Source organism: Clarias gariepinus, chromosome 26 (genome assembly GCF_024256425.1).
Source record: "Clarias gariepinus isolate MV-2021 ecotype Netherlands chromosome 26, CGAR_prim_01v2, whole genome shotgun sequence".
In the NCBI taxonomy this organism is placed as follows: Eukaryota; Metazoa; Chordata; class Actinopteri; order Siluriformes; family Clariidae; genus Clarias; species Clarias gariepinus.
In genome coordinates this window covers 24,174,127-24,198,770 of record NC_071125.1, presented here as the reverse complement: position 1 = coordinate 24,198,770, position 24,644 = coordinate 24,174,127, and the positions used below count along the sequence as shown (strand labels likewise).

Sequence of the window (24,644 nt, the reverse complement as noted above, 5' to 3'; positions counted from 1 at the left end):
GATAGACTTTACAGATGTACAACAGATTACACATCTGGAACACTTCCTGGGCTGCACATCATGAGTACAGCTGGAGTCAGAAGTTTGTACATAACATGAATCTAATGGTAACACTGGGCTTTTAAAGCCTCTGGACTGCTGGTTTTTTGGAGCAGCATTATTGTATACACACACACACACACACACACACATATAAAAGAAAATTGCTAAAGTTTTGAGTACAAATGTAATATATTTTGTGTTTTCTGAAATCAACACAGGATCAAAATTATACACACCCCCTCTTAGATTATTAACTCAGTGCTACTTAAAGTTTTCTACATGCTGAGCCCCGAGTCATCGCAACTTTCTGTTCGTGTCGATGATGGACTCCAGCTGCAAGTGTGTGTGACATCACTCAATGGATTGAGCAAGAAACAGTAAAATAAAACAGTCCGTAGAGCTCAACGCAGATCTGAGAGGGGAGGTGATTAATTTTTACGTCTCTCAGAGCCGGTTCCAAACATCTGCAGATCATTTTAAATAAAAAATAATAATTGGGGAGGTGGAGTCACCAAGATCTGGAAGAAGACCCAAACTGACCCCTTCAGCTGAGAGGAAACTGGTTCTGATGGAACCGACAGAGCCCCAGTGCTTCTGTCTTCAGTCGAGCCAATCATCATGGACCCGAAAGCTGAATTCCAAGAAAGAATCTCCTGCTCCAAAATCCAAGGAAGAGAGAGAAGGAAGAGAACCTCAGGATTCTTCAGCAGAACCTTAATTCATCAGCTAGACTGTAGAAACGTGTAGAAACTGGAGTGTTCCCCCTCTCTTTTAACATTTTCTTCTTTTCCTTTGTCTTTTTTTCTATTAATTTTTGTATTTTTCTTCCATATTCTTTTTTATGCATTTTTTTATTGTGTTTCCTTTTTCCTTTTCTTCTTTTTCATTTCTTTATTAGCCTCATTTTTTTTTGTTTTTTTCCCCCTTATTTTTTTCTGATTTTTCCTGTTATTTTTTTCCTCTCCCCCTTTTTAAAAGCCTATAAACAATTAACTGTGTATATACAAAAAAAGAAAGAAAGAAAGAAAGAAAGCCATGAATTAGTTTTCAGTGACAGAATTTCTATCACCAGGTGGAAGGTTACAGTGAGAAAGAGTGATGAGAAAGATGGAGAGATGTATACTGTACTGTATTAAAACATGAAAGAAAGGGGAAAAACGAATGTTACAGTAATCCCAGTATGTGGTCTAATCTGGTGGACTAAAACCCAATGATGAGAACCAGTGATGCGTGATGATTTGAGCATACACACCCCACACTCTTAGACCCAGCAACCCCCCCCCCCCTGCACACATGCACACACACCCACAACACGTACACACATATACACACATACACACACCCTTTCTGCTATAACACTTAATGTGTGTGACCAGATCCCATTGTCCCAGTTATGAAATCTGATAATACGGGGTGGATCACAAGCCTCTCTCAGCCTGAGCGCTGTGTCAGCGTTTTCCTGAACTGAGAAGAGAACTGAACACCTGTTTACTTCAACACTCAGTTAATCTGGACGTCTGAAGGCAGCTATTAATGTAAATGAAAAGGACTTGAATTAGCACTTCAATTAAATAAAACAGCATTGTGTGTGTTTTTCTTACTTTATTACTCTCTCAACAGGGCTTTTTTAGATAGGTGGTATTAGGGCTGAAAATTAGTTGTGTAAAATAACTATAAATAAATATGAACTGTACTGTATAAAAAGCTAATGCAGCAAAACAAAAGGAAAAAAAAGAAGAAGAAGGTAAAATAAGTAAATTAAATAAATTAAATAAATAAAGTGTGCTAGAGCGCCACCTTTAGGCTGACAGGACACCGCTCTTTTTGGTGCTCAGCCCCTAATTATGGCTCATAAAGTTCTTTCATAAATCTGTGTTGATTTTATGGAACCTAATCCTCCATGGCATGGCTCTCTATGACTGTTATGAATATTTGGATGGTGGAGGTTTGTACCTGCTGTTATCATAAACACTTTCATGTCCTCGTCCCAGGATTCTTATTCACAAGCTGTAATTACAACACAAAGGAAAATGTTTGAAACATTCAAGCTGGCTCAAAAAAAAAAAAAAAAAAAAAAACACAGGCCACGACATCAAACCCTGCACGAATGTGGCACCATCAAGCCGACTGGACTCATCTCCCGGTGGTGCCTGGTCCCCTAATTATAGACCAAAAGGATCTTTTATAAATCTTTGTTGTTTTTTTTTGTTGTTGTTGTTGTTTTTATAGACCCAAAATAGGCTCTCCTATAAGGCATTATTTTCAGATGATGAATAGTCAGGGTTTAGATTTCAGGATTTTCTTTTCCATGTGCTTCTGAGTTTTTGTTATTTAATCTGGCGTACTGAAGGAAGTGTAACCAAACCCAACCCACATGAGGAGGAGACGTGTGAACCGTGGAACTGCTCTCCTCATGCCGTTGCCCTGCTGATATTTTTAGGGGTGTGTTTGGGAAAGAAACCTGTCCATCTTGTTGCAGCTGAATTCCAAATCACTTTCAACAAACGGCAGCTGGAGTCTCGCTCACACCCATACACACACGTGAGTCGTCTTTGTTTAACTTTGTTTAATGCTATGGATTAAAAAAAGTTGAAACCTCACTAATAAGATAATTCTGGTAAAATCAGGATAAAGTGCGTTACATAATTACAGCTGATGATGAGTAACTCCAGTCTGACTGTTAGTGTTGTCATTATCTTTATTTGAAGAATCTGGATTAATAAGTCATATTTTAAACATAAACCCTTAAAGAACCTTTAAACGTTTGGTTTCTTAGAGTGCAGCAAGAACCGGCAGGTACAGGCTGCATTATGCAATTCTATCACATTGTGCAATGTTTTAAAGATATTTATGCCTGATAAAGAAACGCTTTGCTGTAAAGATCAACATGTTTAAAAAAAAACAACAACTAAAGAGTAACCACCAGTAAACCATGTTTTATATTAAATATGTATTTAACCCTGTACTAAAATTGTAATGTTGGAAGGTTTTAAGTAGAGACTAATAAGCATTATCTGAAGTTTGAACCATTTACTGTACTCTGTTTTTCATGGGTTCCTCACCACGTGGATTGTATAATAAAAGGTTCTTAACTTTCCACAGAGGTTCTAAGCATTAAGGAGAAAATGATGAGTCCTAATTTGGAGCTTGGACCACGGACACACACCCAGTTAACACCCATAAAATTAATATGTTATATAAAACCTCATTTAAAAAATCTGTTTAGATCAGGAAGTCGGTATCTGATCAAAAACTATTTTTTCCTCAAAGTGTTACTAAATCTAGTCTCATCCCAGATCCGATAAGGATCCGACCCATGCCCATGCCGCAGCAAAGGAAATGATTAGGGAAACATCTGTATATTTTTCTTCTTTTTCCACTGCACTGTGCAAATTACTGTCATTCTTGAGCGCTGACAGTGTGACACCGAGAAAAAAAAAAACATACATTTTGAGAGTAAAAGTAATGCAGAATGCCAATACAGGTGGAAAAAAAACAACAAAAAAGAACAAAAAGAGCATTGCTCTTGATTTGTCCAAAGCTGATTTTGCTCTGATAACAATCACCAAATACCAGATGTTTTCCAGATGTTTTTGCTGAAGACACATTGATGCTGTCCGTGTTTTTTATTACTGTTTTGACAAAGACAGAGATATTTTAGTCAGAGATAATGATGTCATTAAAAACAATGTAATAAAACACGCACAGTGGTGTAGTGGTTAGCACTGTCGCCTTGCACCTCCAGGGTCCGGGTTCGATTCCCGTCTTTGTGCACATGGAGTTTGCATGTTCTCCCTGTGCTTGGTGGGTTTCCTCCAGGTCTTCCGGTTTCCTCCCACAGTCCAAAGATATGCAGGTTAGGCTAATTGCCGTTTTCAAATTGCCCGTAGCATGTGTGTGTGCGGTGCGATGAATTGGCATCCTGTCCAGGGTGTACCCTGCCCGTGCCCTAAGTCTCCTAGGATAGGCTCCAGGCCCCCGCGACCCTGAATACAGGATGAAGCGATATAGAAGACGAGTGAGTGTTTATCAGCTTTTTAATCATCTCAGTGTTAATTGTCTTAGAGGGAAAAGCCCTGACATTTTGAATAGAAAATCCTCCCCTGTTCTTAAGTTGTCACTCCAAGGAGCGCGTAAAGCTTTTAGGTGGAAAACTAAAAAAGTGATTTTGTTACATGGTGTGGTATGGATAGCTGCACCACAAGATTTAATTATTAATAAGAGGCCTAATGCAGGGCTTTAGAGGGGTTAAATGTAACAGGAGTTTGTGAAAGTGCTTGTGATACGCACGGGAAGGCCTCTCCCGTTTGAAGACACAGTAGCAAAAGAAACAAAAGAAAACAGATAACACAAAATAAAAAAAAGCTCCGCCATCTGTGCCAGTTGATGCAGAGGTTGTGACGATGTACCCAGGGGAACCCTGGCACTACTCTCTGTTCTTGCTTACCAAAAACGAGATTCACTCTTAGTGACCTCCGAGCCATAGTATAACTGGGGCCGTCCTCTGCACCACACACCCCGACTTAATAGGCTGGCCGGCCAGGGAGACCAAATGGATGGCGGAAGGGACCGGGCTAACTGGAATTCCAGCTAGCCTCCCATCAAAAAAATTTCCTGTGGCTTCTGAATCGATAAGCGCCTCCGTTTGGGCTCTCCGGATCCCGGTCCCTGAGAGTGTAGCTGGCACTCCTCTCTCCTGGGGTGACCCCGTCTGTGGCTTGCTGCATGGGCGCCTATCTGCATGGGCTTCCCCATGTCTTCAAGCTCAAGTTCTTCTTCAGACTCAAACAGTAAGGATCTAAGTAATAAAAAAAAATACTGTTATAAAAAAATAAAATACTGTAATTAAATTTAATGTAAATTTGTTTTAAACAGTTTAATGATAATTAAACTAATAAAAAAAAGAAATTAATTAATTGATTAAATATTAATAATAATAACCTAGATATAAAAAAAAAAATACTGCAATTAAATTAAATGTAAAGATTTTGAACTATTTTATTATTATTATTATAATTATTATTATTATTATAACAACAACAATAATAATAATAATAATTATAATAATGATAATACAGTAATAATAATCTTGGTACAAAAAAATTCTGTGATTAAGTTAAATGTAAAGAACCACAGCAGCCCATTTGGATAATCGTAATTAAAAACAGTTGCAGAATGATTAAGGCTTCCAAAAAGTTATTTCCCCCCCAATGTACTTATTACAAAATCTACACCCTTAGAAGTCGAAACTGGATCCCTCTGCCCTCTGAGCTCACTGAAAAGTTCAATTATATACAAAACAAAACAATCTTCTGTACTGAAAATATGATAAAACATGTTCTAGAAATAAAGGATACATGTGCATAAACCTACAGTATAGAGTATTTGTACAATAGACATGTAGTGTGGATGATGTAACAGCTCTGTCGCTCATGTTTCTGCCACAGAGAGCGATGAGAAGAACAGTGGCACATGTCTGGACCTGCGTGCTTTTCACATATTTTCTTAGAAAAACGGATGGAAGACCTGAAGGTATGAATGCACGGCTTTTCCAAGTAAAATGTAGGCACGTGATAGAAAACAGAAAGGAGATCTGTTACCATCAGTAAGATCCTCACATACAGCGGAAATCACTGAACTGTGGGAAGATGTTCCTGTACAGAATCTCAAAAATGATCTGTTTATTATTAATATTATTATGAAAGAAAATCAGTAAATATGGGTTTGTCCTGGTTCTCATGGAAGTCGTACAACTACATGTAAACAAGCCCCGCCCATAAGCCTATCGTTAACATGTTGTACACATATAACCCCCCCCCCCCCCCCCTTCTAATTTACATTTACTGTATACACAGATCCGGCATACCATCAACAGCTCTAGCATGGAAAGTGAACAATGTTGTAATAATATAATGTATAATAATTTTAGACAGTAGGGAGGGGGTGTTATTTCCCAAGTGCAATATCTGTATATGGAGTTATGTTCAGTTTGCAATACATTATTTTTCTTTGTTTTGTTTTTCGCCCACCCTTGTCCAATTTATTACTCTTTTCCTTTACTCTTGGAAAACCACCATAACCAAGACTGAGCAATTTCCCTTTGGGATTAAATAAAGATTAAATAAAAATAATGAAATCTTGAATCCACAGCGAGTGAACAGACGGTTCCTAAAGCAGGAGAAATGTGCAAGCTGTTATTTTGGCACAAATACACTTAAAATCTGGTAGATTTAGATAATCTAAATAAATAAGACTTTTTATTCGAATAGATTGTACTGTATTTGGATTCAACTTCATTCTTTGCTTTCTTCTGTAAGGTTGTTTATGAAAGTGTACAAATATTTGCATTCCATTCTGCGAAACATTTTAATCCCACCGAGTCTCCGAATATTTACTGTATCACAGCTACAACAGTGGAACGTGATAGTAACAATGCATTTTTTTTCTTTCTGTTTTGTTTTTTAACTTAATTGTAATTTTGCATTCCTAATTTTACAATGAAAGAAAATGTACAGGACCGTAGACCAGGAAACTGAGTTTTCTGGAGCTTTTCAGGTTCAGGTTTCCATGTAATTATCAGTAATCCTGAAACGAAAGACGTCTCCTGTGTAGAAGGTTAGAAAGAAGAAAGGAGCATGATTAAGAGCTTTGAGGTTTACCCTGATACATATATTTGTTCTTTCTTCTACCAGAGGTTCATGTAGCCTGTCGGTACTCTGAGGACTGCCTCCTTCCCTGCAGTTTCTCCCCGTCAGGCAGGGAGGAGATCCGCTGGTTCAGGATGGGACAGGACTCCCTGATCTACAGCCATCCGCCGAGCGCAGACTCGCAGGATACGAGTTTTGTGGGCAGGACATCCATTTCTGCTCACGAGCTGTCACTCGGGAATGCGTCACTCCTCCTGCAGCACTGCATCGTGAGCGACAGGGGGCGCTACAGGTGTGAAGTCTCGAAGGGTGAAAAAAAACACAACGTCTTAGTTACGCTTAATGTGGAAGGTGAGTTAGTGCTACCAGCCCCACTTCAATGAGTACACTTTTCATCCACTAATGAATGACTTTTTATCCCATCAATCACAGAAACATGTCCTCACTTGCATTATAGCAGATTTGTAAGCTCTTCTGGCTTTATTTTATCCTCCTGTCACTCATAGCATGTTGCCATGTTACCAAAAAAAAAAAGGCAAACTGATACTGGAGACTCCTTCCATCTCCTAACAGTCTTGACAATTAGACTGATCGCCAACAAGCTGCTACTGTTGAAATATATTACAACAAGCACATTATTATTATAAATGTACAGAAATCTTAGCAACACCTTCTGACCAATCAACAGCTAGAATTTAACAGGACTGCGCTGTTTCCTCTCCAGCTCTTATACGCTCTGTGGATGTTGAGCTCACTCGTCTGAGCGGTTACGAGGAGATCAAGTGCACCACGGACAATGTTTACCCGGCTCCTCACGTCTTCTGGGCCACCGATCCGCCCATGGAGAAACTCCAATACACAACGAGAAAGAAGGCCAACGAGGAGGGGCTGTACAACATGGAGAGTAAACTGAAGAAGCTTGTTGAGCTTCACAACATCACCTACATCTGTACCATCAACTCGTCCGATGCTGCTCAGACGTGGACCGCATCACTGAGCGAGACAGGTCTGATCATCGTGTATAATAATAATTAACGTTTGTTTTCAGTCACGTAGACCTGAGATGTGATCACCCTGAGATTATCCACATGAAAAAGTGTAATTATTAACACTGATTTATGGTTCACAGTTGCCCGAGCGTTCACCTTGGGAAATGAGCTTAAACGCCCCAGCGCACGTTGAGTTTAATTACCGTAGACGCGCGTTGGTGCCGGAGTTCTCCTTGGCGTACTTGCCTGAACCTTGTTTCAACCCTTACACTATTCTCACCTTGTGTGCTGATATGTGATGCAAACACTGTAACCATGACAACACAACCACCTACTGTACCGATTACAATCATTATTTGTACCAATAAATAATATGTTTGTGTTTCAATACACATTCCAATGACCAGGAAAGAGTTCGTCTCAAAAGATTTTGGTTTTGAAGACAAAAATTTAATTTACAATCAACAAAAAATTTAATTTAAATACTGACACTGAGATGTTCTAGACTGGAAATAAGCATCAAGTTTCTCACTAACTAGAATTAGAAAATTCTCCTCTTCCAATTTGGTGCGATTGTCCTCTAACACACCACCGCAGCAGCAGCAGCAGTAACTCTCCCCCGGAGCTGACTGGCCTCCTGATGCTGATCGGTCTGGAGATAGAAATCATCTGATGCCGCTCAGTGCTTTACAAAAACAAACAAAAGATAAAAACCCGACTTATTTTCAGCACGGTAATCTCTTCTTGGAAAAACATTCATTCCGTCTTCGTGCAGTAAGAACATTTTCATTAACACTGTTTATTACTGTGAAAAATAAATAAAAAAAATCATCCAGGTTTTGTTACTTTGTAGCAGATAAACAAATTACAGATTTGACACAAAGCAAGATTAGTTTAATGGATGACTTTGTGAAACCGACATCAGACAAATTGATTTTGATTAGCGAAATTAATGGCAAGTAAAACGAAAAATGGATCAATTTTAAGGAAGAAACAGTCCTTTCCTTTCCTGAAGAACACTTTAATATTCTTATAATATAATTTAATAGTTCTGACAAATGATTTCAACATCAACAAACCTGTTTTTTCTTTTTATCCATTTTTAAAGAATAAATGTCCAAGGTTTATTCAGTTTAGATATTTGCACCGACAGTTCAGGTGACGATCAACACTACAGATTATATAGACGTGGAGAAATCAGGTGACTTTAACACGTTTTATTCAGATGAAGTTCATTCAGATTCCTGATTCCTCCCTGAGCATCACTTTCCTCCACATGTCATTATCACGAACCTGCTTTCCTTCTGTTTAGATTTTAGTCCTGGTTTTAATTTAACGTTTGTTTATGCACATTTTCTTTACGCACTCATTGTTCATATGTTTTCTGTTTCAAGGCGTGCGGCTTAGAGTTCTTTATCCTGATGTGTTTACGATCCCCTCGGTCTATCCATATGTTTTCGTTTTATAACCTTCCCATTTTGTTTATACTGGCAACAAAGTTTGAGACACAGCAGACCATGAGACATCCCGAGACATCTTTTAGTCCTGGATTTCCTTTTTGAAGTGGTTTTATATTCCTTTGCCACTGTTTCAACTGACAACGCTCTCATAATGCCCAGGTTTACATAAATGAGCTCGTAGAGGTCTTAAAGCAAACCTAATTTATAGCAAATAAGTTGATTACATTTTTTTAATCACAATGTGACATCATATAAGAAGAGCCCCTCCCCCGGCTTGTTGCTCAGCGCTGCAGTTCTCTGGAAGGGGCGTGGCTCAGCAGGAGCTCATTTACATAGACACTGAAATGGCACACACAGTACGGGGAAGGATTTAAATAAAGGAACATTGAGGTATTAAAAAAGCCTTATCTGTACAGGGGTATTTCAGCTTTTCATGCACACTGTGGATGCTCTGAGAGCTGTGTTAAAGAAATAGTAAAATATGGGACCTTTAATGTCCAATCATGGCAAAGACACAATTTTTTGTGCACAAAGCATGTTCATATTAAATTGTTTAAAAAACAAATAAACTGTAAAAATAAAGTATGTTATAATTGAAATACATTTCTCAAGCATGTTATATTTAGGCAGAAAGTCTTGGAAACCTTTAAACTTTAGTCATGAGTCTTTAGTGAAAATGAAACAAAAACTCAAATTAAAAAAAAAAAATCATTTGTATTTTTTTGCCAAAATCAAATTGAATGCATACATAACGTGAAGACTGTAAAAAAAAAAAAAAAGAGCACTATTTGAGGTTTGTTGCGCTGCTTTACACACATCTGGTCTTTCTTTCAGTTCTTAACAACAACACCGTCACATCAAAGCTGCACGCGTTTTCCACCAGGACTGAAGTTAACTCAGCTGAAGGGCAGGACATCATCATCCCCTGCAGAACCTCCAGGAACATGCAGAACTTTACACTGACCTGGTTCTTCAGCAAAGTTCCAGACCAGTCCACTGTCATCTGCACATACGACAGCAGGACGCAGCAGATCCTCAACCACTGGAACGGCACAGCGCGGCTCGAAACCCAGAACCTGCAGCGAGGTGACGGATCCCTGAGACTGAAGGCCATCCAGAGCCAGGAACACATGGGAGTGTACACCTGTAACATCTCAGCACTCCAGTGGAACCACGTTGGACAAACCAGCGTCAACATTACATCACCAAGTTCTCAAAGTACAGTATAGCTGCAATTTATCTGACTTCAATTTCTAAAAGTTTCACAATCAGTGACAAGGAAATAGGACCTGGACTAAACTAAACTAAACTAAACTACCGACTAGTCTTTAATAATAATAATAATAATAATAATAATAATAATATTGGTTGAAAAGGGTTTTATATTTTTAGTTAAATAATAAATGTTAAAAAAAAACACAGTAAAAAAACTGAGAGCGCCACCTACAGTTTTAAAATTTCAAATAAAAGGAAATGTTAGAGGCTGGCTTAGTGGTTAGGATTCAGTGGTTAGCACTGTCGCCTTGTACCTCCAGGGTCGATTATTGTATTTAAGATTTTTCTCTTGTCTTTAGCTTATGAGATGTGACCTCATGTGATATCACGAGAGAAACTCAGGATCTCCTTATTTATATTTAACAATTTAATGCCACAAATATCGCTCTGAATATGATTGCGCTACTATTTCGACTCTGACTGTCACAATGAAACAAACGATGCTTAAAGATGTAGGTGTGTGTGTGATATTTTAGAACAATGCGTTAGAACAATGGGGAACTCGAGGACTTGGTCGAACAAATAAAGAAGAACAAATCATGAAAGTAAACATAAAAGTACACTGAAAGCAAACGGTCTATTTGGGAGAAGTTTATAAAGTTTAGGATTCTGACCCACAGCACTACTGTAAGAGTACAGCTACTGTATAATAATATATTTTCTTTATCTGTCCGTTAACATCTGTTTCAGAGACTCAACAAGTGGAAAGAAACAAACATCAGAAAAATGAACACAAAAAAAAAGGTTTTGCGCTTCTTAAAGCTTTAAATCAAAAGTGGGACATAAAAATAATGAGAAATCCTGAAATCTGTGTAAAGATTTTTCTTTTTCACTCAATGTGTTGATGATATTAATATTTGTAAGGATGTAATTTTTTTATTAAATTAGAAAAAAAAAAATTTTTTTACATTTTTTACATTGTTCTCAGTTTCATTTTTTCTTCTTTCGCAGAGATGGAAAGTTTCTAAAAGCTGATTTTTCTTTAATTCTTTGTTTATTGTTTTTTTTTCTCCAGACGAGACTTCACACAGCTCCAAACCCTGGTGGATTCCTCTGGTCGTTGTTCTCGCTCTAGTTTTCATCATGGTGGCCGCGATGATAGCAATAGTCAAAATCCAAAGTGAGCAAAATCTGTGGGATGTTATTAGTAAATAATTCATTTTAATCTATAAAATAATCCATTTCCATAATTTATGCTCAATACATTTTCCTTGATAATTAATGAGTCTGAATTCTTCTCCAGCCCAGTGCTCACAAAGCGAAACCACGGCAACGGCCAGGTACTCCAGGGAGGTTAAAGGTAAAAAAAATATATTATTAAAAAAATAAATGAAAGTTTTAAGTTAAAATTTTTGTTTTGTCAGATAGAGGAACTTTAATAATGTGTAATTTACAGTTTCCATAGATAAGGGTGGAGAAACAAAAGAAGGAAGTCATTTAACATCTGAAAAGTGAAGAGCACGCATGAGGAGGACTGAAGCATCATCTGCGTATCTACAGAAACCTCAGAGAGCAGAGCAAGTTCTACTGTTTATAACCGCAACAATGGATTGTTGATGAGGCTGAGAATTTTCCCTCATTTTGCACAGAATTTTCTCTATTAACTACTTTAATTAACAATATAATTGAATATCAGATTAAAGATTTAAAGAGATTTATTAATTAGTCCAAAAAAGAAATTGCTTATACAGTGGAACCTTGTATTACGAGCATAATCTGTTCCAGAAGCGGACTCATATTCCGAAACATTCAAAGCCATAAGAAATTATGGAAACTCAAATTATTCATTCCACAGCCCAAAAAAATAAATACATAAAAATAATCAACACAAAATATTTAGTAAAAAAAAAAAAAAAAGAACCTGCACTTAACTTTTAAAAATAGAGTAAAAATAAATACCGACCGATAAGTGTTTTCATTTGTGTGTGTGTGTGTGTGTGTGAATCTAAAGTAAGCTCCCCTCTCCCCCATCTTGTACACAGTTACCCTTCCTCCACGCTTTTCACACACACACATACGCGCTTAACGAAAACACTGTTTTATCGAAAAAATAAACAAGAAATCTCTCTATTGACACTCGATTTAGTGACACACAAACGGAAACACTGCTGTAACGTAAAAATAAAAAACAAAGAAACCTGCACTATACCTTTGGAGAGAATCGCGACACAGCAGTGTTTCTGTGTAGAGCAGAGAGAAAGAGGTTGTGTGTGTCTGTAAAGGTGAAAGTAGGAGGGAAGAGTGTGTGTGTGTGTGTGTGTGTATGCACACAGGCACAAAGATCAAGCAGAGCCTTGATACAGAGAAAGAAAATGGATCTTTAACCTCTCTAATGAGACTTGCTTTTGCTGTACACACGCGTTGTACACACACGCATACAGACACAAAATAAAAGATGTTTTACCCACACACGTGGTCACAGTGTTATAGTAAACTGTACATGGGTGCACGAATGTTGATTATACCAGTAAGAGACGCGCACTAAGACCCAGCAGGGGAGACGATTACCCACAATTCCGCAGCGCAAGAGAGAAAAAACATTGGCTCAGTTGTGATCACATGACGCTCGGCATCAAAACAAGAAGCGCATGCGCGATACATGATACTCGGTACTCGTAAACCAAGACTTGTTCTTTTTCCAAGTCAAATTTTATAAAAAATCTTTGCTCGTCTTGCTGAACACTCGCAAACCGCGTTACTCGCAATCTGAGGTTTCACTGTATATAATTAATTATAGTATGAGAGGTTACACTGCTGGTGTGTTTTGCTCAGGGCCAAGCTTTCAAATAAAAGAACTTACATTTTTAAAGTATTTAGAAATGTGCTGAGTTTCATGAACACCACAAGTTCTGAGAAGTTCTGAACTGACAAAAATATAAAAAACATTTATATTTATATTTATTCTTGAATATATTGCTTTGATTTTATAGTATAGATTAATTACAAAACAAAGTTTTTATATTTAACTATGTATTTTTTGTAAAAGTTTTTTTTAAAGATTTTTAGAGAACAAAGTTTAGAGTATATATATATATATATACTGACTTAGCCAAAACTTATTGAATATATATATATATATATATATATATATATATATATATATATATATATATATATATAATAAAATTAATAAGTGCTACACATTATATATTGATATATATGATAATAACATTATAATATTATTAATATTATATTAATATAATATACATCATACTATATAAGTGTGTATACTTTTTTTTTTTGGCTGACTCTGTATATGCAGCCTCTAATTTGCATGAGCATTTCATGAACACACAGGTGCAATAGCTTTACATCACCACAAGAGGGAAGTAAAAATAAATGATCCCATAAATACTGTATAATTGTTTTCCATCACTCCTCTAATACAAATGAGTATGGTAGAGTGGTAAGAGTGTAAAGTTCATTTTGTTTGGTTGTTTGCTTGCTTTTCGGCCATATATCTTTATATTTGCTCACAAGCACTCTGTTGGCCATGTGTTTGGTCAGAGGTTTTAAAAAGCCGCTTTGTGTTGCTCTGCATTTTTAGAAATGTTAAACTTTTTTTCACCTTTTTGAGCTTCACTGTGACCAAAGAAACAACCAGTTTTCATACGCAGTTACTTTGAATGGATTAAAGTTTAACGTGAAATAACAGCAAGAAGGTAATTAGTCTTAAACCATTAATGTGCAGCATGGAGCCCCAGGAAATTCATTTAGTTTAAACCTAATCTCACCCACACACACACACACACACACACACACACATGCATGCATGCACACTCACACAGACATTTTATTTAATCATTGTTCCTAAACCATATGAGTCATATGTAAGTCATAAAATATAGAACGTGTCACAAATTCCACTCACGTGACTCTCACCATGAATATAATTAACACTGTGATGTATTGCAGGTGTGTCCGAAGGCTCTCAGGTTATTTTATTTATTTATTTTTTATGGTCAGATAATGAAGAAATGCAGCTGTTCTAATCATTTTCTAAACAACATGAAGGATAAACAGCATCATTAAATTACTTTCATGTGAAATACACTTGTTGTTTATGCAAAACAAAGAGTTTCTGATTGTCTTCCTTCCTTTAACAACTTTAACTTTACCATAATCTTTAAAATGAATTGTTAAATAAACACCTGATGATTTTTTTTAAACAGGCATTTCATTAATTATTTTTTTATTTACATAGAAATTGATCAGGACCCTTACTCTATCTTCGGGAAGGGAAGTTTCCTAAAACATAATGTTCTGTATCCTGAGATGGTGTAATTATAATCATTCACAGTAACCTGATGGTATTTTTATAAACTGACATTTTATTTGTTATATTTAATGATTTCTTCCAGTAGCTCGTTTCACTCCATCACACAGTTCATGTATTATGAAGCTCACACTGGCTTTGGGTTGATTGGATCAGGAGTGTGATCTTTAGTCCTGATCCTGCACTTTCCAAACAGTTACAGATTCATTTTATTTGTTTAATGCACTAAAGTTATTTCGTTTTATTTTTTCAAATGTTAATTTGTTATTAAAACTTGAAGCATATGATCCTGCAATTTTTTTATTTTATTTTTCGCTTTGCTTTAAACGTTAACATTGACTGTTACAAAACACTGACACTGGAGACTCATTTCAAAAATGTAAATAAACATCTTCCAAAAATAAAATTAATCTTTTATAATGTTTTATTTGCTTACTTATGCAAGGGGGGAAAATAAATTCTGTAAATATTTGTATCCTGTAAATAAGGTTCGGTACAGTATTTATGTGATCATTTATTTATCTTACCTGCATCTGTATGAATGTGTTAATGTGTAAGAGCTCAGTGTGTGAGAAACGCTTCACATTAGCAAATACAAAAATCACTGTTAGGTTAAAGTTTACTGGAAGGAGTCTCCAGTGTCAGTGGTTTGTAACAGTCTGAGAGTTAAGACTTTTCATAAACCTGACAAGCTGAGATTGTTGTCTTGTTAACTTCAAGAGAAAGATTTAAAAAAAGAGTGTTTATTATACTGCTATAATAAAAGTGACAACAAGAACTACTGTAATTTGTTAAGTATACGTTTCACAATATTAAATGTTATTATAAAAAGCAAAAAGTGCTAGATACAGTAAGAGTTTATTAAAAGGTTGGACTCTCCCGTCATCACTACATGACCTCAAAAAATAAAACTATTAAACTCTGGAGGGAAATAAATGTGACATTGCACACGGTTGTCTAAACACTGGCACGGGGCATGTGCACCTGATCAAAGCCTTAAACCGGCGCAACAAAAATACTAGCGGGTTACTTTTTTTTTTTTTATCAGGCAGTTTACAGTACAAAAAAAGGTAAAAATATACACGACATCTCAAAAGTTTGGACACCCCTTCTAACTCCACGGTCGTTCCTGATGTTTATTTCTCTCTACACTGTAAAACAACACTGAAGGCGTTTATTATCCCAAACACACTCTCCTCTGAACAGTTGATATTGAGATGTTTATCTGCTCCTTCTGCTCTGTAAAGCTTCATAACGGCTCTAATCTGAGGTGCTGGTTGTTAATTGGTGATTTCTGAGGCTCCTCTGCAGCAGAGCTCAGTTTTGGTCTTGTTTTCCTGGGAAGATCTTCATGAGGTTTCATCATGGAGCTTGATGGGTTTTACAAACACACTCAACACGATACTGTTCTTATACTTGAACTGTTCCAGAACAGCCGACCTTCATGTCTTAAAATAACAACGGTTGTTATTGTTGTAGGATGTAGAAAATAATTCACTGAAGAAAAACAATGAAATTTGCCAGTGATCCCAAACTTTTGTGCGGTAGTGTATATATACAGGAATTACAATTTAGTGTAGTGACTGATCAGGGCTACTTTCAACAACACGTTAAATTCGGTGTTATGCTCGTGATCTATTGTAAGTCCCGGCCTTAAAGCACAATGCAGAGAAACCTGTTTAACTCCTTGGTACTTTTGATTATCTAACCAAAAAAGAAAGCAACTCCTGTGGATCTCACGCTGTTAGAGGAAACAGCAGTTCGGTAGACATGATGAAGCAGGAGATATGGACTTTGGTGCTGCTTTGGTTAATACCACTAACCACCGGAGAAGGTAGACTTTATTATTATTATTATTATTATTATTATTATTATTATCTTTATTACTATTATCTTTATTTACATCTGGACAAACAACACGGCTGTAACACATGCTGCTTTAACAAATTGGGTAAACTTGCATTAAAAGATGTAAACATGGAAAGTATAAAGCCTCCAATTAAACTGCTCGTACCTGCTACATCACCCCCTTTAAAACTTCTCATTATTAGACTGATGATTCATTTACATCCTTCATTCACACAGACATCACAGTGACCTGCTTTTTCTTCAGTGACTGTGTGCTTCCCTGCACATCCACTTATCACCGCTTCATCCAGTGGTCCAAATCCAGTAAAGCAGTCCATACTTTTGAAAGTGATAAAGATCACCTGGAAAATCAGGATGAACGGACATCTCTATTCACAGATCAGATCTCTCAGGGAAATGTCTCGCTGCTGATTAAAAGGGTCAGGGTGGAAGACGAGGGGATTTACACTTGCTACACCTCATCTGACTTGAAGGACCAGGAAAACATTGTGCGGCTGAATGTGAAGGGTGAGTCTCAGACCGATGAATTAGTCAAACATGCAGAGCAGAAATGTTTTTGATTAAAAAAATTAATACAGGAGACTCGCTTGTTTCTTTTTTGACACCTTTAAAGCCTGTCCAACAAAGCTTCCACTCAAGAGTCTACACACAGTACTATATCAATCACAAAACAGGGGTAGCTCAGTGGTTACGGTGTTGGACAACAGTTCAGAAGGCCCCAGGTTCAAAGCCCACGGCCGCCAAGTTGCTACTGTTGGGCCCTTGAGCAAAGCTCTTCACACTCAACTGCTTAGGTGTATAATGAGATAAAAATGTAAGTGTACAAATGAATCGAGAACAATCATACTTCTTAAAATCGTTTCTAGTTCTGTAGCAAGCATAGTGTCATATTAATTAGTTTAAAGCTCCACTCGTCCAAGGCCTATGTACTGGGCATCACTCATTTCAGTGGCATAAACAGTTTAATAAATATGATACAGATTCATTTGTTCAGTATGTCGGCAACTTTAACTAAGGGTCAATATGAAGACGTGTGTGGTGCCCATGGTTTTTTTTTTTTGTTTTTTTTGTTAAATAAAACTCTGGGCAGGGGTAGATCAGTGGTTAAGGTAAGGGCCAGACTCGAACCCCAGCACCACCAAATTACCACTGCTGGGCCCTTGAGCAAGGTCCTTACCCGTCAACTGTACAATGAGATTATAAAAACATAAGTCACTCTGGATAAGGGCATCTTTAAAATGCTGTGGAGGAACAGGTAACCTGATTCAGTGCAGGGATCTACAGAAGGTTCACTTGTCAGGATGCAAGCTTGTCCTTTCCTTTCTGTCTTTTCCATAACCGCTTTGTTTTTCTCCTTTTCTTTCAGCATTGATTCATAAAGTGGATATAAAGCTTTCAAATGATAAAGTCACCTGCGACATTAGAGAAGTTTACCCAGAACCAATCGTGTCTTGGTATGAAAATGGTACTTTACAACTAAATTTTACAAATGAGACGCAGAACGATACACAGGGACTCTTCTCACTGACGAGCAACTTCAGTTACAGCAAAGATGTACCAACCAAAACATACAGAAATAGGTTTATAAAGCTGAAAACCATAGTCACCTGCTCCTTCAGCTTCAAGGACAAGAGCCAGAATTACAGCGCTACCCTGAGTCAAGGTGAACATCTCACACACACACACACACACACACACACACACACACACACACACACACACACACATCTTCTAACACTCACATAACCAACATTTCATCTTTAACCATGTGTTATAAATACTGTAGACTCACTGGCAACATTATTAGGTACAGTAAACCTGTTCAACTACTCATTAGCGCAAATATCTAATCAGCCAATCATATGGCAGCAACTCAACACATTTTCTGGGTGTAGCATGGTTGTTGGTGCCAGACGTGCTAGCCTGAGAATTTCCTGGGTTGATGCCAGAGGTCGGAGGTCAGAGGAGAACAGCCAGACTGGTTCGAGCTGATAGAAAGGCAACAGGAATTCAAATAACATCTCGTTACACCCAAGGTGTCCTGAAGAACATCTCTGAATGCATAACACGTCAAACCCTGAAGGAGATGGGCTACAGGAGCAGAAGACCACACACCAGATGCTTCTCCCGTCAACTAAGACACTGAGGCTGCAGGTCACATGGGCTTTAAAATCAGGCAATAGATGAGTAGAAAAACGTTGCCTGGTCTGATGAGTCTGGATTTCTGCTGTGACAGTCGGACCTGTAGGCTCAGAAGTTGGCGGAAACAACATGAGAATAAATGCAAGATGAAAGCATGGATCCATCCAGCCTTGTATGAGCGGTTCAGGATGGTGGTGGTGTAATGGTATGGAGGAAATTTTCTTGCCACACTTTAGACCCCAATGGAGCTTGGTTTAAATGCCACAGCCTACTTGAGTGTTGCTGCTGACCGTGTCCATCCTTTTATCAACACAAGATAACGCACCATGTCATAAAATCATCTCAAACTGGTTTGAGGTCACTGCACTCACACGGCCTCCACAGTCACCAGAACCCACTCCAATAGAGCACCTTTGGGACACGGTGGAACGGGAGAGTCGCTTGCCAACAAATCTCCAGCGACTTTGTGATGACATCATGTCAATATTGTCGGAAATTTTTAAAGAATGTTTCCAGCACCCTGTTGAATCTCTGCCATGATCCATGTACCGACCCAGTATTAGCAACGTGTACCTTATGAAGTGCAGGTGAGTGTAGAATACTGTACAAAAAGCTAGTAGTGTTAACAAAACTTTTCTAATTTTTGCAGAAATGGTTGACATTTATTCAGGAGACGACGCTAAAATTCGCTGTCCTGTCTCTCGGGGAGACACTGAAATCATCACCCTGAGATTTGGAAACTCTTCTACCATCCTGGAGTCACAGCAAACTAACATCACGGTGCAGTGGAGGGGAACAGACGTCCACCTCGGACATGACGGGAACGTCACGCTCCACAACCTGGACATGGACAATCATACCGGAAACTACACGTGTGAGAGATCGACTGCACTGTCCAAGATTATAGTGCACACCACAGTACACATCATACCAGGTGATGCTCTAAATATCTGGTGAATATTTTTTTATAATAAAGGATTAACTAAAATGTTTAATTTCTGCTTGTAGATATCCACAAAAACACCATCACCGAATCTTATAGTGTCGCTATTGCTGGCATGTCCTTCCTGTCTCTTCTAATCTACTGTTTGTGCGCAAGAAACGGTAAGGTCACTTCATGGTCACGTGTAATGTCTATGATGCAGTAGGTGATATTTATAAATTATGTCTAAAAAAGTGTACATAAAGTTCAATCGCAGTGCTTTCTGCCTCTCAGCTGGAAGGTTGTTGATTAACAGAGGTGTTTACAAATCTTCATGGTTTGATTGTATCTCTCATGATCTCTTTACAGAACATAAGAGAAGAAGTGGAAAGATCTCCAGAGAAAACAAAAAAATAGAGACGGAGCTGGAACCTCTCTCAAGGGAAAGCCATAGCAGTGACACATATTCGTCCAACGGCAGCGTCAATGTAGAATGATCTCAGGCGAATGATTTTATCTCTATGGCGACGCCAGTGAAGTCGGGATGTTTATCCAAGCAAAGCTGGGTAGATGGAAGGACAAAAAAGAAGCTTTTATTTGTAAAATATTAATTTATTTGTAAGATAGACGTTACACAGAAAGACTTCCCGTCACACGTGCCAGATTGTTGGGAAGCTGGGGTCAGAGTGCAGGGTCGGCCATGACACAGCGCCCCTGGAGGAGAGAGCAACAGCTCCTTGAACCTTGGACTTGAACCCCTAGCAAACCTAATATTAGGCGCGTTCAAGGCAAACTGGGACTGAAATTTCTAGTAAGCAAAGCAGTAAAAGTGATTGACTTTTACAGAAGACTTACTGATGTAGAGTACAGTGATGAGACTCTTAGCTGCAGGGAAACATTTAAATTAAGGCCAGTGTTTCAGATGTGAAGCGGACAGGTGTACTGAGAAAACTTTCTAACTTGATGGTGTCCAAGCACTGGTGAAACACTGGGATAAGTGCATTAGAACTCAAGTCATTCTTACTCTTAGAACTCAATCAAAAGTCCCAAAAGTCCTCCTGAAACGTTATCAGGTCAGACTGTTCCTCTACTGAGAACTGTGAAGGCAGACTGTTACTCACTCAGTCAGCTAAAGACAGGTGAGAGCTCTGCGCGGACGTCAGAGACACGACAAACCCTACAGTTAATACAGAATGAAGTCTGGATTTCTGGAGTCGCTACTTTCTGTTTTTATTACTTTAGATCAAGTTAAATTATTTGTTAGCTATATTTATTGAGACTTATTGTAAGTTGTATACCGCACAAAAAAATAAAGAATAAATCGTTAGCCATTGCTGTTAAAACTTGTGTACATTTTGTCATGATAAATCATATTTACCCCAAATATTAATAAATGTACAGTATTGTTGCTCTGTATTTCTGTTTAATTTGTCAATTTATATGGCTGTGTTTTGGAATTTCCTGAATGTTTTAGATATTTTAATCAGCATTTTGAAAAAGTGGTTAGTGAGATAACCTGGAGCCCGCGGTCACCCAAACAATCACACTTTATAACTGTAGTGAGCAGAAAAAGCATCTCAGACAGCTCAACACATCACCTGGTGATTTCCTGTTTAGTCCAGGCTGTGACATCTGTTCTTCACTGAAAGGAGAGGAACCTTATGTGAACTTCTACTGTTGTAACTCAACCACCTGAAGGTTTAAAGTCTTGTGCATACTGCGATGCTTTTCTGCTCACAGTGTGATCATCTGAGTTACTATAAGCCTCCTGTTCTGAAGTTTCTTTGAGGTTTCTGGAATAATGAATCAACTAAGATAACTGATGTTTGACATCAGGTTAACTGAAGCTTTTGACCTACAATGGAACCTTGGATTACGAGCATAATTCGTTCTGGAAGCGGGCTTGTAAATACAAATTCAAAATTTCCCCATAAGAAATAATGGAAACTCAAATTATTCGTTCCACAGCCCCCCAAAAAAAAATAGTAATAATAATAATTAACACAAAATATTAAATTCAATTCAATTCATTTTAATTTTATTTATATAGCGCTTTTAACAATGGTCATTGTCTCAAAGCAGCTTCACAAAAAATTAAAGAATACTTTTGTTTTTTTTTAGAAAAGAAAAGAAAAGAAAATATTTGGAAGTGTGTATGTGTGAGAAAAATGTGTCTAGATAATAATGAGATGAACGAATGATGAATGAAATGTTTTTGATTAGCAAGCCAAGGGTGACGGCGACGGTGGCAAGGAAAAACTCCCTGAGATGGTAATAGGAAGAAACCTAGAGAGGAACCAGACTCAACAGGGAACCCATCCTCATCTGGGTGATAACAGATAGAAATAACATCATGTGTGTTGTGCAGGTGAAAGTTCAATATAACAGAAGTTATTTAAATTAACATGAAGTCCAGTTCAGCACAGGGAGTCAGTAGGTGCAGAGGGCAGATGGGGTCTGGATCACTGGGAGCACAGGAGCAGGATGTGTAGCTCCAACCATCATAAAGCAGAATCCAGCTGGAGCTGGTCTTTCTCTGGATGCCTTAGAAACCTCGCAGGGTTGGCCTTGGTCTACTAAAGCTGGCACAATCTCTAGATGCCTCGGGATGGGTAGAAAAATACAGAAAAAAATACAGTAAATATTAAGTAAAAATAAAACAAATCAACTTGCACTTTACCTAAAAAAAAAAAAGTAAACATAAATCCCGACAGATAAGTGTTTCCGTTTGTGCGCACAGGCGCCGTGTGTGTGTGTGTGTGTGTGTGTGTGTGTGTGTGAATCTAAAGTAAGCTCCCCTCTCCCCCTTCTCGTCCTACACAGTTACCCTTCCTCCACTCTTTTCACACACGCACGCACACAACAGAAACACTGTTTTATCGGAAAAATAAACAAGAAATCTCTCTAATGACACTTGATTGAGCGACACACTCAATCAAGGGTTTGTGTGTGTCAAAGATCAGGCTGAGCCTTGAGCAGAGAGAGAAAATGGATTTTTAACCTCTCTTATGAGACTCACTTATGCTTTACACACACGCTGTACACACACACACATATACAGACATTTTTATCTCATTACACATCTGAGCAGTTGAGGGTTAAGGGCCGCGCTCAAGGGCCCAACAGTGGCAACTTGGTGGTTGTGGGGTTTGAACCTGGGATCTTCCGAACCGTAGTCCAATGCCTTAACCACTGAGCTACCCCCGGCCAGTACACGTGTGTACACAGTACACAGTACACGTGTGCACGGATGTTGATTATACCAATAAGAGACGCGCACTAAGACCCAGCAGGGGAGACGATTACCCACAACTTCGCAGCACAAGGAAGAGAAAAACCGTTGGCTCATTTGTGATCACGTGACACTCGGCATCAAAACAAGATGCGCATGTGTGATACATAATACTCGGTACTTGTAAACCAAGACTTGTTCGTTTTTCGAGTCAAAATTTATTAAAAATATTTGCTCGTCTTGTGGAACACTCGCAAACCCAGTTACTTGCACTCCGAGGTTTCACTGTTTATAAAGGAACAGGTGATTCTATTAAAGTGGAAGTTTGACGTATGATAAAATAAAACAGAGAAAAAAGTATTTAAATTGAATTTACTGTAGTGCAGTGATTGATCAAAGCTGGTTTCAGCACCACAATAAAGTTAAAGAATTAAAACAATCTCCACCTGGCTAATCAATGCCCAACCTTAGTCCCGGTTTCAAGTTCAAAGCAGTAAAACCAGTCAAGCACCTTAGGTATGTGGAAGTGACTCGATTTAAAAAAGAAAGCAGCTCATTAATCTCACACTTTCAAAAGGAAACAGAACTTCACTTCACATTATGAAGCGAGCAATTTGGATTTTTGTGCTGTTTTGGTCAATACCACCGACCGCTGCAGGAGGTGAGTAGAAACTTTAACTTTATTATAATAAACTAAACAGCTGGTGAAAATCAAAACAGCTGTTTCTGTGTCAGGATCTGAGCTTTAGGTTAAACAGCTCATAAACTTTGAGATCCATAAACTATTAAAGAAAAACAAAGACTTGGATGTTGTATTATGGTCGATAAACAGCTGTGACAAGAAAAAAATATATAATAATCCGTGCTGGAGAATAAAACTGGAAGTGTTATTAAAAAGTACTGACACAACATCTGGATTATTGTGGATTAAAGTCTAAAGGTTAGATGTGAAACGTTTCTTTTCTTTAAAAAAATGATTTACATTTTATTATATATAAAATAAAGCAGATTCACTGAAAAGTAAAATCTGAGTTGAAAATTAAGTAACCTTTGAAATCAGCAACAAAATCATAAACCAGAGAGTTTGACCAAAAAAAAAGTATATAAACACAGTCAGCTTTATTCAAAAATAAAGTGAAAAGTTAAGTTTAAGATTTAATTTAAAAGATGTTTTGTCTGACATGGCCTTAGACTTGGCCCTGGTTTCGTTCATGCCATTGAGCTTGCCTTTCTGCATTCCAGTCACTTTCTTTATTTAGAATAAGATTAAGACGTGTACATCTGACTAACTTGTGTTTAATTCACACAGACGTCACAGTGACCTGCATCTTGACCAGCGACTGCATCCTGCCCTGTAGATCCTCTTACCATGACATCATCCACTGGTACAAAGAAGGAAAAAACGACCCCGTCCATACCTTCTATGATAACGCAGATCACCTGCAGTACCAGGATGCAGAGTTTAAAGGAAGAACGTCTCTGTTTAATGATCAGATTTCTTATGGAAACATCTCACTGCTGCTGAGGACCATAAACTTTAAAGACGAGGGCAGATACAAGTGTTACACCGCAACAGACTCTCAGAACATGGAGCAGTTTGTCTCACTAAAGGTCCAAGGTGAGGAAAATAATTAAACAGTGACATACTTTTAATTCAATAAAGTTACATTTAACTACATTTACAGTTATTTCATGTGATAATAATATTGTAGCAGCTTTAAAGTCATTTAGAAACGTCTAAATGTTTCTAGTCGTCTTTTTATTTCCTACATCCATTCTTTCTTCCTTTT

At 37.8% G+C, this 24,644-nt stretch overlaps 1 protein-coding gene across 3 annotated transcripts; it reads left to right on the top strand.

The window, feature by feature from the left end:
• The first annotated feature begins 2,497 nt into the window (after nt 1-2,497).
• hhla2b.1 (HERV-H LTR-associating 2b, tandem duplicate 1) lies at nt 2,498-13,428 on the top strand. Of its 3 annotated transcripts, XM_053488060.1 has the most exons (8): nt 2,498-2,583; nt 5,490-5,574; nt 6,735-7,040; nt 7,414-7,695; nt 9,973-10,356; nt 11,429-11,533; nt 11,657-11,713; nt 11,810-13,428. In XM_053488060.1, exons 2-8 carry the CDS (start codon nt 5,496-5,498, stop codon nt 11,866-11,868), a joined length of 1,272 nt encoding a protein of 423 aa, XP_053344035.1. In that variant the 5' UTR covers nt 2,498-2,583; nt 5,490-5,495; the 3' UTR covers nt 11,869-13,428. The 3 variants fall into 3 exon arrangements, with proteins under 3 accessions (XP_053344035.1, XP_053344036.1, XP_053344037.1); XM_053488062.1 differs by lacking the exon at nt 5,490-5,574 and having other exon boundaries at nt 2,528-2,583; XM_053488061.1 differs by lacking the exons at nt 11,429-11,533; nt 11,657-11,713; nt 11,810-13,428 and adding an exon at nt 11,104-11,267.
• The last annotated feature ends 11,216 nt before the right edge of the window (nt 13,429-24,644 follow it).